Source organism: Primulina huaijiensis, chromosome 4 (assembly GCF_012295235.1).
Source record: "Primulina huaijiensis isolate GDHJ02 chromosome 4, ASM1229523v2, whole genome shotgun sequence".
In the NCBI taxonomy this organism is placed as follows: domain Eukaryota; kingdom Viridiplantae; phylum Streptophyta; class Magnoliopsida; order Lamiales; family Gesneriaceae; genus Primulina; species Primulina huaijiensis.
Window position 1 is genome coordinate 24,342,919 of NC_133309.1, and position 17,242 is coordinate 24,360,160.

Here is a 17,242-nt window from a genome sequence, read left to right on the forward strand (position 1 = left end):
TTGAAATTATTTCCTCTGACCAAGTGGGGTGATTCTACGCATACATTGAAATGCCCACAATCTTTTCTTGATGTTCAATTTTAAGTTTAATGTATTCATAATGGAAATTTTCAGACAATTAATATGATTTACATTTATTGTATTTACATATTATTTAATTGTGTATCTATATTTAAAAATTTATCTAAATTTTATTTTAAAATATACAATTTTTGAAGATTTATGATGCTACTAGAATCAAATGCGTTTGGTGACTTGGTCATCTACATTTCGGCCACCACAATAAATATATAACAACAATCGCTTGACTTGTCTCATTCAGTTTTTTATACGGAATTTTTTTATAATTGAGTTTTAAATTTAATTTGTATTTTGATGTCAAATGAATTCTTAATCTCAATAGTATTACAAGTTTTGCAATAAAAAAATGAATGTGTGGATTATAAATAATATATAGGGAAATAAATTAAATATGGAAGAGTTAATAATAAATGATGAAAATAAATAATTTCCAACCAATAAAGATTCAAAATTTTTATTGTATTTATTTATTTTATGATGAGATAATCGTGTTCTTACTTCTCCACCCCCAAATTCCCAATTTTGGTCGTTTTAAAATATTGATTTCACACATTTTAATTTAGTATATTGTATTTTTGGTTCAAATGTGTTATAGTCTAACTTTGGAATTTGGTAAAAAAAATGAAAATAAAAATAAAAATTAATGCGCATCTTGTTGTCAAAATATATTGTTAATGAAAATATATTTTAAAGTAGATGTATTTTAAATAATTTTTCATGTTAAAATATAATAGATGAATGATTAATTTTAGAAATTCTTGAAAAGTCTTCTATGTAACCAAAGCAACTCTACATGTAATAGAGTAGGCCTGTTTTGAAGCTATTGAAAGGAGCTTTAGGCGAGACCGGCCTTGTCCAGCGGTCTCACCTCGTCAGATTAGCTGGTTCTCCTCTCCGAGTTCGATCTTCCCGTTCCGCGTGTGTTGTAATCTCCAAAAAAAAGAGCTTCAGACTGACCTAAACGCGAGCAAAATAAAAATAAGACATTTTTATTTACTGATTTGGGATAAATTATGTCCTATATAATTGCTGAATACTTGTATTTTTCCCCCCTTAAAATTTCATTAGGATAAATTATGTCATATTTTCCATCTCTTTGGAAAGATGGGGTTTGCCTTTTCTTTATTGGAGGCATTGCTCCGAGGACAAAAGAAAAAAGTTTAAACAATTTTCTTTCTTTTCATCTAATTAAATTAACCTAAGGCAAGGTTAAGAAAGAAAAATACGGGTTGAGCCCCAGAGCGATGGAGGTCCTTAACTCTAGGAGCTGCCATTGTACATGCCTTCAATTCAGGGAAGAAGAGAGCAAGGAAATGAGAAAGTTGTCTATCTTAAAGATTCAACTACAAGGCTCTGGCATGTGCTGTATCATGGTAAATCGTTAGCTAGACCGTTTACCGACGGATGGAGAACATTTTGCAAAGGAATTAAACAACATCAGGACAGGAGACGTATGCAGGTTTCAAGTTGAGAATATATGATGCCATCTTGCATTGATTTAAGTTTTTTGCCAGGATCAGCAAGATTTTCTGAACAAATTTTAGTCTTTCTATATAGCCCTTGTAGGGTATCTGATTCCCCTAGACATTGGTAAATTTGTTCCGGTTATGATCATGAATGGCCGGACGTTCCATATCTCAGACGGGCTATGTTCTATGGTATTGAATGAAGGGCTATGGAAAGAAATTGTATTGCGAAGTAATCTGTATGGAACTTGTGAAGCGCGTAGTTGTGCATGTTTTGTAAGATGAATATGACTGAGTTTTGTTCATATTAAGGTGGATGAGTGTGGTTATGCAAGAATCAATCAACGTTGAAATGGTGGCTATGGGAAGCAGTAATAGTTCAAAACATGATACATTAGAAGCCTAGCATAATTGAAACTATATTATAAAGATTTTGATCTTAATTCTAAGGTCTTGATTGGTATACTAAAGTCGGAATAGAATCAACTTTGGAATGGAATGAGAATGAGAATAAGAATAGAATGATATATTTAATTTCATTCAAATTATTGATAAAAAAATGAAACATGAATGAAATAAAATTATTTTTAATTGTCAAATAATTTCTTAATTAAATTTCAAGATGCTCAAAAATGTTGTTTATTATTATTATTATTAAAAATAATAAAATAATAAATATTAATATTCTTTTAATTATTATAAAATTAGCGTTATCATGAAACTAATGTAAATATTGATCTTAATTTTATTTTTATAAGTACTATTTTATTTATTAAATAATTATTTTAAAATAAAATATTATAATGATTATTATTTAACAATTATTTTCTTATATTTTATATTATTATTACGTGATCATTAAGTTATTATTTTAATTATCAATATTATCATCAACAATAAATAAAAAATTTACTTTAAATTTTTTATATTTCTCACGTAAACTTATGGTATATATAATTATATTTTATATCAAAATTTAATCCACGTGTTTAGATTTACTAATTACTAATTTGTGATAAAACTTTCAGGACATTAGGACATTTGTTCTCCGAAGTCCCAAATTCGACGAACAACATAAATAATTTTTAAACATATTTAATGTAATAATTTGAACAAAACCAAACCAAAATCACAAATCAAAATTTCTAATCATAACTTATCATGTAGAAATCAAAGAAATGCACAAGTTACCTTGAGCGATCCTCTCTAATAGTAACTCTCTCTCAAGGTGACTTGTGCATCGATTCACAAAGTCCAAACAATAACAACAACAACAACAGTATCATAATCATAAATCTTGTGTTAAATTTCTCATATGATTTCATAATTATGTTCTGTTCCGACCGCCATCGCTGTCGCCGACACTTGATTTTGCTCCTTCACCACCATTTTTTTCATCTCAATCATCCACTTAATCCACCCCACAAAATAATCATAAATCCCAAGTGCAACATACATCCCAATCCCTCCTAAAATCCCATTTGAAATGGAATATGTTAAAGGCATTATTAGCATTGTAACAAATGCTGGCACAGCTTCTTTAATGTTTTCCCAATCAATATCTTTCACCACTTTCATCATTAGCACACCTACAATCACCAGAGATGGACCTATTGCCCATGGTGGCACATTAGCAAGCAAAGGTGTGAAAAATATAGATAACCCGAAGTATATTCCGACGATCACTGCCGTTAGGCCGGTCCTACCACCTTCTCGAATCCCAGAAACTGACTCGATGTATGTGGCGATTGGTGAAACTCCTAGCATGGACCCCAAGATCGTGGTGCCCGCGTCGACCATGTACGCAGAGTATTCGCCCTCGAATTCGCCTTCCTCATTCACAAACTCTCCGACCTCTGCCATTGTATACAATGTGCCTGTGGTGGCCAACACATCAACATACAACAATGTCACCATGGCTATCCAAACTTCACTGGTGTTGAAGTTTGTGAAGCTAATGGCCCATAAAGTGGACTCAATCTTGTGGAAATCCACCACTTTTTTGAAGTACTCAAAGCTTGAGTCTCCTTGTGGTGTGTATGGGAAAACTGTCACACTAGTTCCTCTAATCCATGACACTAGTGTGACAAAAAGCATGCCATATATCATGCTACCTTTGACATTTTTCATTAGGCTATAACATATGATGAGGAAGCCGACCGAGCCGAGCCAAAACGTCCGGCTTTGCATCTTTCCTCCTATGCACTCTCCCGTGGTTGGGTTCGAGTCTTTGCAAGCAGCTACGGTGACGAGAGTCGCAGTATCTGGGCCGATGAGGCCCAATCCTTGGTGGGCCCGTAGGCCCACAAATGCAATGAACAACCCAATGCCGGCAGCGCAGGCTAGCCTCACTGACTTAGGGATCAACCGAGCCAATTTCGCTCGAAGCCCGAAAACAGCTATGGCAAGAAATGCACATCCTTCTACCAAGACCACAGCCATGGCAGTCTTGTATGACATGGACCCGGTACCGTGGAATCCAACTAAATTATAGGTAAGGTAAGCATTTGGGCCCATCCCAGGAGCCAGGCCCAGTGGGAGGTTCGCGAATAAGCCCATTGCAAATGACCCGATCATGGAGGACAAGGCAGTGGCAACGATAAGATCGCTCTTGAGTTTTGCAAGGCACTTTTGATAGCCTACATTAGGCTTCATCACACAATCCGGACTCGCCGTTTGACCCGACTCCACCGTGCAGTCGGAAACGGAGCACATACCACCCGAATCAGCCAGGATGGTAGCGTTCACGGTAATGATGTACGCCATCGTGAGAAACGTCGTCGTCGCAGCTCGCCACTCCTTCGTTAAAGAAGTTTTTCTTGATTCCAACTTGAAAAACTTACCGACTTTGCTCTTTGAAAAGGCCTCATCCAAACTTTGTTGCACATTTGCACACAATTTCCTCCCCATTTGCATGCTATTATGTGTTCCACTCTTTCTTTTTGTTTTGCTTTAAGTAGGTTTATATGTATTTGTAGAAAATGTGAGTCCTCTTCTTATGAGATTATCATGCATTTATTATGGGTGGATTTTTTTAAAAAACAAAAAGATTATATGCAAAACATGATGCAATAAAAAATCTTGGTTACAAGGATATGTTATTAAATTGTAATAATGTGGTTTCATTTGAACTGACTGGCTGAATATGCAGGCATTAAACAAAACAAAAAGCAATCTTGTCTTTTAAAGAAATTAATTAGAGTAAGAGTAAAGTTGGTAGGCATAATTAAGGGCACATTCTTATGTTAGTTAATTAGTGTACTTTTCCAAACTTTTTATTTACTTTAACATTCTAAATCTCCAATAATGCTGCATTTAAGTTGCCACTAATGACTTTAGTTCCCACCATTATTTTTTGCAAGTATAAGTATAATATTGTTTCAGATACAAAAATATAATGTAATTATCCACACAACTGATGAAACTTGAGCGTGGACCCGAGACTTGTTTATTTCGGACAATAAAAGTACAAAGAAACTACTAAATCTATATAAATAAATTAGAAAAATTATCCGCAATAAGCAAAACTCGAACCCGAGACCAACAAGTCTCAGAGCTTCAACCTTAACCATCAGACCAAGACCTAATCGTTATTTAACATACTTCGATCAATTAATTCTTGGCCCCCAAAAATTAATGTTGTGACAATGATTTGTGGGATTGTTTAAGGTTCATTTTTTAAAATTGATTGATTAAAATGTAGTACTAATAGTAGTAGTCTTGGCAACGCTTCTTGACACCTGATAATAAGATATTGATTGAACGTGTGAATAAAAAATCATGGCTTGTACCGAAACGGGTTGAAATCGACGACTATTTATAAAACATGAAATACTTAACGGTCTCGACGTTGTAACACCAATTGGATTTTACCCAAAAAAAAATTTGAAAAACAATATATTTATTTTTAAAAAAGCTAGTTATTCAAAGTTTGATTTTATGATATGATGAAAATTGCCTAAATAAACCTCAGAGAATTAATTATATTAGACGATGCACTAATTGGCCAGACATTGATTTTTCCATTGCATTTGAACCAAACGCACTAATAAATAAATCCAATGAAAATATTTATTTGACTCCAATATTCCACTTTGTTCCCATTTTGGAGAACTGCCTGAAGATATTTCTTACGTTGTCATTATTTTTCTGCGGTTTAAGCTTCCACTGATGTCCGAAATTTAAGGAACAAAAAAATTTAAAATATTTTTTTTGGTTATAAAATTAAAAGGATTCGACCGATCAATAATAAATTATTTTAATCCGAATATCAAAAAACAAAAGTCAGATATTATGTTAGGTAATATTATTTGAATGGGCTTGTTTAAATGGAGGGAGATTTTTGTCACGCAGGACCAAACATTTATCGTTTTACTGAAAATATAATGGATTATAATGATGTAACTTAAACATTTAACACACGAGCTATAACGAGATAAGAATAATAAATAAAAATAAAATAATAAAAGAACGAATCTTTCTGCACAATAATTGTAAAATTAAAGGTTTATAACGATGGTATTTAATTATTTATTCTCTCTTTTCAGAAATTATCGATTTTTATTACAATATGATTATGCTGATTTATCGATTAGCAAAAATTTTTTTATTAAATTATTTATAATCGAATTTTAGTATATCGACCAATATAATATATAAATATTAAAATCTACAATAATCTGAACATTATTTTTCTAAACCCTAAACCTCGATGCCTAATAGTTTATCTGACATCAAAATTCTTTAAATTTGGGACGAGTTCTCATACTCGATACCCCAAGATTATAGCAAACTTTTCTCTCAATTCAAAAAAAAAAAAAAGAAGAAGATTAAATAAAATATTAATGGGTCAGTTCAAAGACTTTTCTTTCGCCCTTGGTACCATCAAGATTCTAGTGCAAATTGCCACAAAACTATAATAAAACAAAAGAAAGCTAGCTTTATTTTAATTTTAATATAATATAATGAATTGCTTTTAAATTTTTATTTAAAAAAAGACCCACTTTTATTTTGTAAATTACGACTTTAATTTAATTGCATGCGCGAAATTCCTTGTTAATTTTAATGTTGTTCAAAAGCCTGAAGGGGTTCTTCTTTTAATAAGCTGACACCCAATTATATTAACATGCAAAGCTTATTCAATCTTATGATATTATCGATATTTATGGCATCAAATTCAATATTTTTTTTCCCAAAAATTGTTCATTCAGTCTTGATTTGAAGGTTTCCAGGTATTTGATGTAAATTCGGATGTCGATAATCTCTAATCTATATATCTGTCACGATATATTTTTCTGAATCGTTTCCAATATGTTGTACGCCGATTGAGATGGTGAATACTTAGTTGGCGAATACAACCAAAAGATGACCATGTCAAATTTGAGATGGCGAATACTATATTTTGATATGAAAGATGAGATATTAGTGGATTAAACATCTTTATTTCATTCAATATCTGACTCTACTTCTAAAAAAAATTAATTATAAATCATTATATTGTCATATACATTAGTTCATCATCTCATGTTACGAGCTCGGATCACATCCATATACTAACATTGTCAAGATTTGCGAAATAATATCCGATTCTCTTCATTGACATCTATCACCAAACATTTCTACATTATTCAAAAAGTAAATCTTTCATAACACGGTCTCACATATCTTTATTCGTGAGACGGATCACTCATGTCCATACTTACAATAAAAATTAATATATTTGACATAAAAAGTAATATTTTTTCGTGAATGACCCCATATAGAATATTTGTTTCACAAAATTGACTCGTGATACCGTCTCACAGGAGTTTTTGTGTTATTCAAAAGTTAAGTTGATTCCTATATATAACTTTTAATAGTAAAACAAACATCGAGAAATATAAAATAGTTGTCAAAAAATTAACCAAACAAATGAAAAGATTAAAGAATTTGATTGCACGATATATATAATATTAAATCAACCTTGACAGAGGCTACCCTTTTTCTAGGTTAGTGGGGTAGGCACATATAAATAAAATGAAAAAAAAGTGAAGAACAAAAAGAAACATCAAATCAGAGGATGGTGAAACCTAGGCTGTACATCAATCGAGTCGGTACTTAATTTTTCGAGCCGACTCGATAAATATTCGATCTATATTCAAATTTATTGAACTCTAATGTAGTTGGTTTTTCATTTTTCGAGCCGACTCGATAAATATTCGAATATATTGAACTCGAATATATTCGAGCTTTTTTTGAGATGAACTCGAGTCAAAATTATTTTGTTCGATAGTTCGCAAACCACTAGCGAATCTAATTATTTATTAAAAAAATTCGAGATTTTTGAAAGCTTCTAACTTTAGAATTCTTATTTTCGAACTTTACTATCCGAACAACAAATCAAATGACTTTTGAATAAGTTTAAAGATTTTGATCTGAACTCGAACTCAAATATATTTAATTCGAACCAAATTAAAGATTTAAATTTTTATCAAAATTCGAATCGCATCGCTCCGTTTACCCCTAATAAAACCTATGCATTATTTAGGGGCTTTTATTTCTTCTCGAATTATTTTTGGCCGAAAGGTAGAAAACAATATTCTTTTTCTTCTTCTTCTACTAACTTTTTTTAATTTATTTTTCTTTTCCATCCACTCAAATACATAGTGATTGATGTGTAGGAATGTAATAAATTAAATTTTTGCTGTGTGTAAAATTGCATAAAATTAATCCATTGTCTTCCTACAACCTCTTTAACAAATCAAAGTGTAAATCAAACTACAAAACATAGACCATCCAAAACCAAAGAATGATCGCCGATGTGACTGTCTTATAACGAAGTCCCGAGTTCAAGACCCAGTTATAACAAACCTCGCCCCCGGCTAAAGAAATAAGAACTGATGTTCCCAGTGTGTAGGGTTTCGGACAATATTCTAACACCATATTGAAGTATGTATAACCAAATGTAATGGAAGATTGTTGTACTGCATTATTTGGAAGCCGAAAGTTTGTTCTTGTTCCCTTTCTTTCTTGACACGCTAGTCTCCGGCCCTTCCTCTTCTTCTGCCTTTTGCTCCGCCTCCAGTATAGCCAACTAATGAGTACACAAAAATATGTTAGATTGTGTGATTCTTTACATAAATGGCATCTCTGGAGATGAGAATGTTACCTCATCCAGTATCGGTTTCAGTTCTTTGTACCGAGATTCAGCAAGATCAAATCCATCTTTACGAAGTTCCTAAAGTGCCATATACCACGCAAATTTTCAATATTGTTCTTCCTCCTGATCTTATCTTATTGTAAATATAAACAGAAAACCGACCTTTCCAGTGTGCTGCGTGTGTTCATAAGCTGCCATTTGCCAGTACATATTTGTCCGCTTGTAAAAGTCCTTCAGAGATTCTCCGGGCTTCATCAAGTGAATTGTAAGATCAGCCGTTGGTGATAAAAATACCAACTAGAAATCATCAATCTTGAGTTTGAGAGAGTGCATACCATTGGAGTTCTCTGTGAGTCAGAAAGACCAAGACTGGCTCTGATTTGCTCGATCCTCACTCGTTTGTCCTTTCTTCGAATGTTTTTTCCTTCTCCTTTTATCATAGCAACAGCATCGCCCATTTGGAGAGATACACTCGCACCATTTGTACCCTTGACGAATTAAAAAGTTTGATCCATTTTAACAATCAGACAAAAAACAGGATAGTTATTTTCAAGAATTTTGGCACCTCTATAGTGTCCTCTTCATCACTGGACTCTTCAACATCATCATTTTCACTCTCGCTCTCTTCCATTTCACTATCGTCTTCTACATCTTCGTCATCTGAGGCTTCAACCCATTCGGATTCAGATGCCTGCATACAGGAACAAATAAAATTCCGAAAAAGGAAAGGAAGTACTGCATTTGCATTCGAAGAGATGCTTTTAATTGCACTTTCATTGGATTAATAAATTGCACGCGAGGAGAATTTGGTAGAGGTCGATCAAGGAAGAATTTTTGCAAAAAGCAGGAAAGGTTTGAATAAAGTCAGCATTGTTGATGACAGAAAGTGGAGATCAAGAAAGCTGGGTAATTATACATCTGTAAGAGTAGAGGCACCAACCTGTATAATGCATTTCCATTCATCCAATTTGCTAAGGTTAAGCATATATAAATCGTCAAGCGTAATTTCTTGATCTCTAATTTCCATCATACCCCCATAGATATATAGCGTATCTTTTCCAACTACCGTGCAGGAATTAATGCGTCCACAAGGTTTCACTATCTGCATATTCAACTCAAATCACGTAAACATTAATATACGAACCATACGTCCTTACCAGTAAAAGAAAGGATGCACTAACGGAAAGTTTCGTTAGTGGACTGACCTCAGGAGAAACGGAATTTTGCACATCAACCCTTTTGCTAGATTGAAGATCTTTTTTGCCAGATCCAGAAGCTACTTCACCTTCATCTATTGACGCATTTCTTTTCATATCATCAGATATATTATTGACATCAATCTCCATGGCAGTATCATCATTGTCAGAATTTTCATCTTCATCAGAGGAAAAATTCTCTTTTACCACTATGCTTATATTGCTCCCAAAATCTGTATTATTTGGTCTTATAACCAAATCCTTCTTCGACTGCATAGAATTTAATCAGCTACAATTGTCAGGACGTCTAATGGGAGAGCACCATTTGAAAGAATGGAGCTGGCAAGAATACCTTATCTTTTGTAGCCTTTTCCTTTCGCAGCTCTAATGGATACCTTTGTTGAACATAAAATTTACATCACTTCATTGACTCAGATTAATTACTTCTAAGCAAAGCAAAATGGTAATGAAAAAAATACAACACATCAACATTTCTGAAGATGGAATTTTTGGTATCAGACAATTCGACACACATATTTAAAAACAAACAGATGGGAGTAATTACCATCTATGATTATCTAATTGAAAACCATAAATTTCGTTCAAGAACAAGCTGATCATTGTGTCACCTGTGAAAAAATACGGATTAGAATATGTGAAAAAATAGAGAGCACAAATTCAATAAAAGAAAGAAAAACAAGTTCCAGCAGGCAAGACAACTATATTGCATCTTATTTAGCAACTATTATCGTTGAAGTATATTGAAATTACACAGCATGGTTGCCTTTCATTTTGGCAAGAATCCAAGGATCATATATCATTATAATTTGGCCAGGGAAAAAATTTGAAGTCAACTATCAAATCTTCTAATTGATGCTAAAAGAAGAGGATCCAATTTTCTTAGAAGACAAAAAAGAAATGAAAATGAATTTAAAATAACCTTCCATTTCCATATCCACCACTCCTCCAAATAGCAAAGCCCTTTTTTTGTGGACACACATAGAGAAACCAGCACGAGGTCCAGGAGGCATCCCACTCTTCTTCACCTTTCACATCAAAATAGAAATGATTAATTTGTTGCAGTTGCAAAAAATGTTTGTAACTTTGTATGAGGACTAATGAATTATTTAACAGCTTATTGCAATATAATAACAGTTTTGGTAAATAATTAGAATATATAGGACCTTTTATCCGACTTTCAAGAATGTGTGTTATCACGTTCAACTTGCATAATTTTTTTAACATAAAACAAATGATTGGATTGAAATATTCTTCATAGCTCTCTGAATTTGTAAAAGCATAAGCCTTATAGTGAGAATAAAGAAAAATGGACCAAGTAAACAAGGGAAACAAAGGCAAACTTATAAGCAAAAAGACATGACCTGATCTTAAACAATTAACAATTTATTTGGTCGTTGAATAATATCACGATCAAACAATAAATTGAAATCTGGATTTATTTTGTGTCGAGATGACAATAGAGTGTCATGGACAAAAACATAGTATAACTCCACGAAAATCCCAAGTATTCATAAAAGACCAGAGATGAGGCAATAAAAGATGTCACTTATCATGTGCACCAACATTACAGTCTTGTGGGTATGAACAAGGACAGAGAGAAACAAGTACCTTATTCCACTCCCAAGTTCTGGGATCAAGATACCACATATCTGAATGAACGGTACCTTTCTCAGAGACTTTTTTATCTGATGAAGAGACCTCTTTTGAATAACCGCCATATAAATAAATCTGAGATAAATAGCAAGCATTTATTGAGTGCATGAATGATTCTAATTCTATCACGACTGTATAATTAAAACATTTTATTAAATTAAAATATAAGTTATACCATCAACCAGAAAAAAGAAAAGAAATAAGTATCACACAAGTAGCATAAATCCGAACTTGGCGTTGTACAGAAACACAACGATTAACTACAAGAAATTTGTAGATCGGATGAAGGATCACATGCCATGTGATATGACTGGTCATTGTTTAAAGGTTTATTGGTTCATTAATGCTCTTAGGTCAATAACTTACAGCCATAACATGACATGATGACAATGTTGCATTTCTGGAAAATGAGTTACAAGTAATTGCAGCACAAAATAAAACAGCAGCTCAGAAATTGCATACCAAAATTAGATCTATATATTCTAAAGATTAAAAGAACTAAGAAAAATAAGCGCATTACAAGGTGCACGTATTAGTTTGTAAGAATCAATATAATCTGACTAGTGAGAATACTTTGTAAGAATCAATATAATCTGACTAGGGGTGATTGTGTAAAAGATGGTATAATCTTAAGAAGGAAATATACGTTCTTTAAGTTGATACTTGAGGAAATGAAACAAAATAAATAACTTACTGTATCTTGGTAAACAAGAAATTGGAAGCCACTTCGAGGACTTGGCCACAAGGATCCAGGTCTAGGTTTAATTTCTTGCCACTGTTACAGAACGAGTTACAAAATTTGTGATCGAGAAAAACGATACCAATAAACATTTGCAATAGCAGGTCAATTATCCTCATCACCATACCTTAAACTGATCAAGGTCAAATACATGTAAGTCATTGAAATACCTGTAGCAATTGAAGTTTGTAAATGTCATAAAAATAGTGCTAGAAAACACATATGCTAAATTTTTCGAGTTGCACAGTTCAATCTAAATCAACAGGCATATAACATCTTGTTTTAATATAAAATGCTATAGAAATGTGATGGCAGAACATAAAAAATAGAACCATATCAGTTTACATGGGAAAAATATCAGATCTATCTTGAGAGAGAAATAACAACCTCACTTCTCTGAGAGTATCATAAAAGCCTCCAAAAATTACGATTTTATGCTTGTACAAGACCTACAAAATGATGACAACTGAAGAACATAAATTACAACACCTGGAAAAAAAAAATTACGACGACGAGGTCAACAATTTGGATAAAATAGAATAAAAAGGTAACCAACTACAAATTGAATTCAATAACACCGTGAACAAACACAAACTCCTCCTGAGAGAGAAGTAAAAGGCAATGTAGTAATACTCAAAGGATGAGTAGGGAAACAGTGGAGAAAAAATAGAAGAAAACCATTATGAGGAAGAGTTAATGCAAGGTAACCATCTAATTTGCTAGCTATCATATTACAAGCACCCAACTAATATTGAAATTCAATCCTTCATATGACTATCACGACAACTTTTTGACAAGTCTCTTCCTTTGATTTAAGCCATCACCAAACATGCAGCACTTTACTTATCAGTATAGCATAAATTCGAAACTTGTCCTCTAAAACACAAGTTACTACGTATTAACTGATAAAAAAGAAACATGTTTGGAAGCCGCTAACTTAATTGGATCAATCAATACCACAGTAGTAGGGATGTAAACGAACTAAGCCGCTCACGAGCTACTCCGAGCTCGGCTCGGTAAAAAACTCGTTCGAGATCATTCGTTAAGTTTATCGAACCGAGCTTGAGATTAAGGATATTCGGCTCGTAAACTCTCTCTCAAGCTCGGCTCGTTTACGTGGCTCGAGCCCGACTAGTTTGTTGACCTTGAGTGTACAACAACAACTTGCATTGTCCCACATTGACTCATTGCTGCTCTCCGACCTTAAATTAATAGAAGTTAGCTCAAGCAGAACCTGAATCTGCTAGCTCGTGCAAGAAATTTGAGTGAAAGGGAAGTATTGAAGGGCTATAAAATGAAAAACTTACCCTCTTAAATTGTTATATCTTAATGAGCATTTTGGCTAAGAATGATCGACGAGCTCGAAAACGAGATTTTTTAATGAGCTCGAAAATAAGCTTGTTTAACGAGCTCGAAAACAAGCCCTCTTAATGAAGATCCAGACTTGTTAAACATGATAAATGAGCTATTAACGAGCCGAGCTCGAGATATTCGCGAGCTTAATAATTTTAAACGAGCCGAGCTCGAGCCTCATGATAAAAGCTCAGCTCGAGAATCTATAAATACCTTAAACGAGCCGAGCTCGAGTCTGATATTGTTCGGTTCGACTCGTTTACATCACTACTCAGTAGCTTTGAAAAATTAAAAGGAGGAATTGACTCTCCATTATAATTTAATAGAAATTAAATTGTTTGTTTTTTTCTCACAAAATACTTTCACTACTATAAATGAAAATCGAAATTAATTTAATAGGCTAATGTCATTCTTGGGATAATAGGATAAGAAGAATCATTATTTAGTCATTGCTTTTGACTGGTGAAAATAAGCGTGCCTGAAACATCAGATCCACAAGTGTCAGCTCTTCCTAAACAGAAGGTCTAATGGAAGGCTAAGTGACGTCAATGATGGCTAGCAAACATACATATTATAGAGAATTAGCAATGGTGGAGCTTAGATAAGGATAAGGTCATGCTTGTAAAACACTTTCATTTGTCATTACAAACATAACCCCCACCACCCAAAAAAAAAAAAACAAAAACATAATTAAAGTCCTTTTAGAAAGCTCTGACTTACCATCCGATGACCTGATCGTGGGCTCGGACAACCTTTATAATTCAATTGTTCCCATTGATTTGTTTTCAAGTCCAAAACCCAAAAGTCCTATACCATCAAATTTCAAACTGATAAGTAAACCATTCATGAGCATCGATCAATGGCATCATCATGCAATACTTACCTTGTAGTGGTGAAATCTCTCTTGATTAGGAGATGTAAATTCACCACCTAATAGCACAGGCCAAAACAAAATATTTTTAGATCTAGCACAATAGCCAAGATGTATGTTGTTATGCATTTATTAACCCACATATCATGTATTTATGCAAGTATATGGAATCTTGGAGTTTACCATAAATATATAGATAGTTCTTCCAAGCCACCGCCTGATGAGCACTTCGAGGAGGAGGGCTATTGGGGCTTGAAATCAATTTCCACTCTTGTTTTTCCACATCATATCGATATACGTCACCATATACAAATGTCTGCATAATCAATTTGAATCTCAAACTCATCGGTTTCAAAAACAGAGAGTCTTATCATTTATTTTCTCTGTAATAGGCTACTTCCTGGCACATTTATTCAGCAGAGTTATAATAAATTATACACAATGGACAAGTATTTTCCAATAGCAACTCTTAAAATTTCACGAAATAAACCATTTTACAACTCTTAATAGTTCACAAAATAAAGCATATTGGAATATCAATTGTTCTTTTAAACCCAACTACAACAACTATACTTCCTAATTTTACATTACCACCTGATGAAGAAAATCTGAGGAACAAGTGTATGCAGTTTACAAAGCCAACATATAGTCTAATCAGTGTTAGAATTTTCCCATTCACATTGAAACCGCCATACAAGCTGTTCTATCCATGCATTAAATATTAAATAAACAACTAAAAACAAGGAAAAATGCCTCGCCTTGTTTCCATTGTAAAATTCACCACCATAAAGAATCAACTCCGTTTCCTTCAAAGGATTGATGGTTAACTACATAACAAAAGTAACAAAACTTAATCATATTTGTAATTATAAAAAAAAGAACGCAATCATCTTTTGAGCTATTAAAATTTAATGCATGAGAAAATTTCAGATCTTCCAAGGGTTCAATTAAACTATGAATTTACCGAACAATTCGATCTTGGAGAAGGTGCAGGCACATTATCTTCGATATGGACTTCCTTCTTTTTAGCTTCTTCTTTTTGTATATTCAACTGCATACAACAAAAATCAGCTACACTTACACTCATCCCATTACTAAACAAAACTTACATCAAATGACAGGCAAGCCAATGGTTAAACTATTCCTCGCTAGTTCTTATTTTTAGAAAGAACTAAATTTTACAAGAATACATTCTCAACAACAAGCCATAAAAATCCATCCGAAGACTCGATTTTTCACAACCATATGACAGACCCTTCTGCAAATTTACTCAATTCCATATTCTGATTCATACAAGCTAGTTTATTTTTTAATCTTTTATAGTTCACAATTTGATAACCAGTATAACATCAATGACGTCTTCGGGAGAGCTTCTTGGACTCTCATCGGGTTTTTATAAAAAATAATGCTTTTCTCTACTTCTTAGTTTTCAAAAGGATGAAACTTTACAAGATTTCATACTAAACCGCAAGCCATAAAAATCCATTCAAAGACTCCATTTTTCACAACCATACGACAAGCCCTTCTGCAAGTTTACTCAATCCCATGTTCTGATTCATACAAGCTACTCTTTTTAAACTTTTACACTTCATAATTCGATTACCAGGATAGCATCAATGTCATCTTCGGGGGAGAGCTTCTTGGACTCTCGGCGGGATTTTTTCTCCTCAGCTTTAGCAGTTTTCTTCTCCGTTTTCTCTTTCCCTTTGCCAGGTTTCTTCGTCTTCTTCCCCATTGTGATTTTCTTTGTGCTCTTCCACGGCTGCGAAGCTGATTTCTGTGTTCCCTACTTTGAAGTGGAAACCTTTTCTGACTTGTTTCTTTGAATACATCAATATTTTATATTCCTAAAATAATAATAATAATAATAATAATAATAACAATGAGCTAAGCTTGATTAGCTATTAATAAGTTATATATATATTTTTTTACAATCTAAAGAAAAAAATTATTAAAAAACATAAATATTAAAAAAATACAATTATAGGTGAAATATTATTTAAAAATAATTATTAATCTTTGCCCATGAGAAACAATATAAAATAATGAGGTATTTTATTTAAAACAAAATATATTTTTTTAACAAGAAAATAATTATTAACAAATAAATATTAGAAAGAAATAAAATAAGTGATATATTATTTTGAAGAGAACGATGTATTTTATTTACAACAAAAAAATGTTTCACTATCCACACAAAAAATAGTTACTTGACTTACTTTAATGATATCTCGCTTGCTTAACAATAATAAATAAAATGTTGTTTTAGAAATAAGTTGTATATCTCAATAAAAACAAAAGTAGGTCTTTCATAAGACGATCTCACGGATCTTTGTTCATGAGACGGATCAATCATGTCCATATTTACAATAAAAATTAATATATTTGACATAAAAAGTAATACTTTTTCGTGGTCGACCTATATAAAGTATCTGTTTCACAAAATTGACCTGTGCGACCGTCTCACAGAAGTTTTTTTTTGTAAAAACAATATTGTATAACCTTGAAAGACTGACATAATAATCCTCTTTATCGTCGTCATCATCGAAAAAAATGTGATAATACAGTTGTGATATATTCGTGAAATCCAATAGGTTGAATTTTGAAAAAATAAATTTGCAATGTGATAAATAAAATAAGATATTGAAATTTGAACTAATATGATACACCTTTTTTATTTATATTTGTCAAATAGCTTATTACAATAATTTTTTTAAAAAAAAT

General features: G+C 32.7%; 2 protein-coding genes across 2 annotated transcripts; both read right to left on the reverse strand.

Annotated features, from left to right (window-relative positions):
- Positions 1 to 2,611: 2,611 nt before the first annotated feature.
- On the reverse strand, positions 2,612 to 4,516 carry LOC140974795 (adenine/guanine permease AZG2-like). The gene has a single exon (XM_073438283.1). The coding sequence runs from the start codon at positions 4,461 to 4,463 to the stop codon at positions 2,859 to 2,861; it is 1,605 nt and encodes a 534-aa protein (XP_073294384.1). The 5' UTR covers positions 4,464 to 4,516; the 3' UTR covers positions 2,612 to 2,858.
- A 3,880-nt stretch (positions 4,517 to 8,396) lies between these two features.
- On the reverse strand, positions 8,397 to 16,337 carry LOC140975654 (uncharacterized). The gene is made up of 20 exons (XM_073439493.1): positions 16,122 to 16,337; positions 15,483 to 15,569; positions 15,277 to 15,345; positions 14,702 to 14,834; positions 14,531 to 14,577; positions 14,368 to 14,454; positions 12,682 to 12,743; positions 12,422 to 12,464; positions 12,250 to 12,330; positions 11,511 to 11,630; positions 10,822 to 10,927; positions 10,447 to 10,510; positions 10,234 to 10,276; positions 9,891 to 10,151; positions 9,626 to 9,787; positions 9,251 to 9,376; positions 9,021 to 9,173; positions 8,848 to 8,934; positions 8,695 to 8,763; positions 8,397 to 8,619 (listed from the first exon to the last, which is right to left on the reverse strand). Exons 1-20 carry the CDS (start codon positions 16,251 to 16,253, stop codon positions 8,515 to 8,517), a joined length of 2,037 nt encoding a protein of 678 aa, XP_073295594.1. The 5' UTR covers positions 16,254 to 16,337; the 3' UTR covers positions 8,397 to 8,514.
- Between the last annotated feature and the right edge of the window lie 905 nt (positions 16,338 to 17,242).

Coding starts and splice junctions, on each gene's coding strand:
- LOC140974795 (XM_073438283.1), bottom strand. CDS start 4,463: ATGCAAATGGGGAGGAAATTGTGTGCAAATGTGCAACAAAGTTTGGAT.
- LOC140975654 (XM_073439493.1), bottom strand. CDS start 16,253: ATGGGGAAGAAGACGAAGAAACCTGGCAAAGGGAAAGAGAAAACGGAG. Junction 15,346..15,482: donor CTCCAAGATCGAATTGTTCG/GTAAATTCATAG, acceptor TTTGTTATGTAG/TTAACCATCAATCCTTTGAA. Junction 14,455..14,530: donor AGAGATTTCACCACTACAAG/GTAAGTATTGCA, acceptor TTGATGGTATAG/GACTTTTGGGTTTTGGACTT.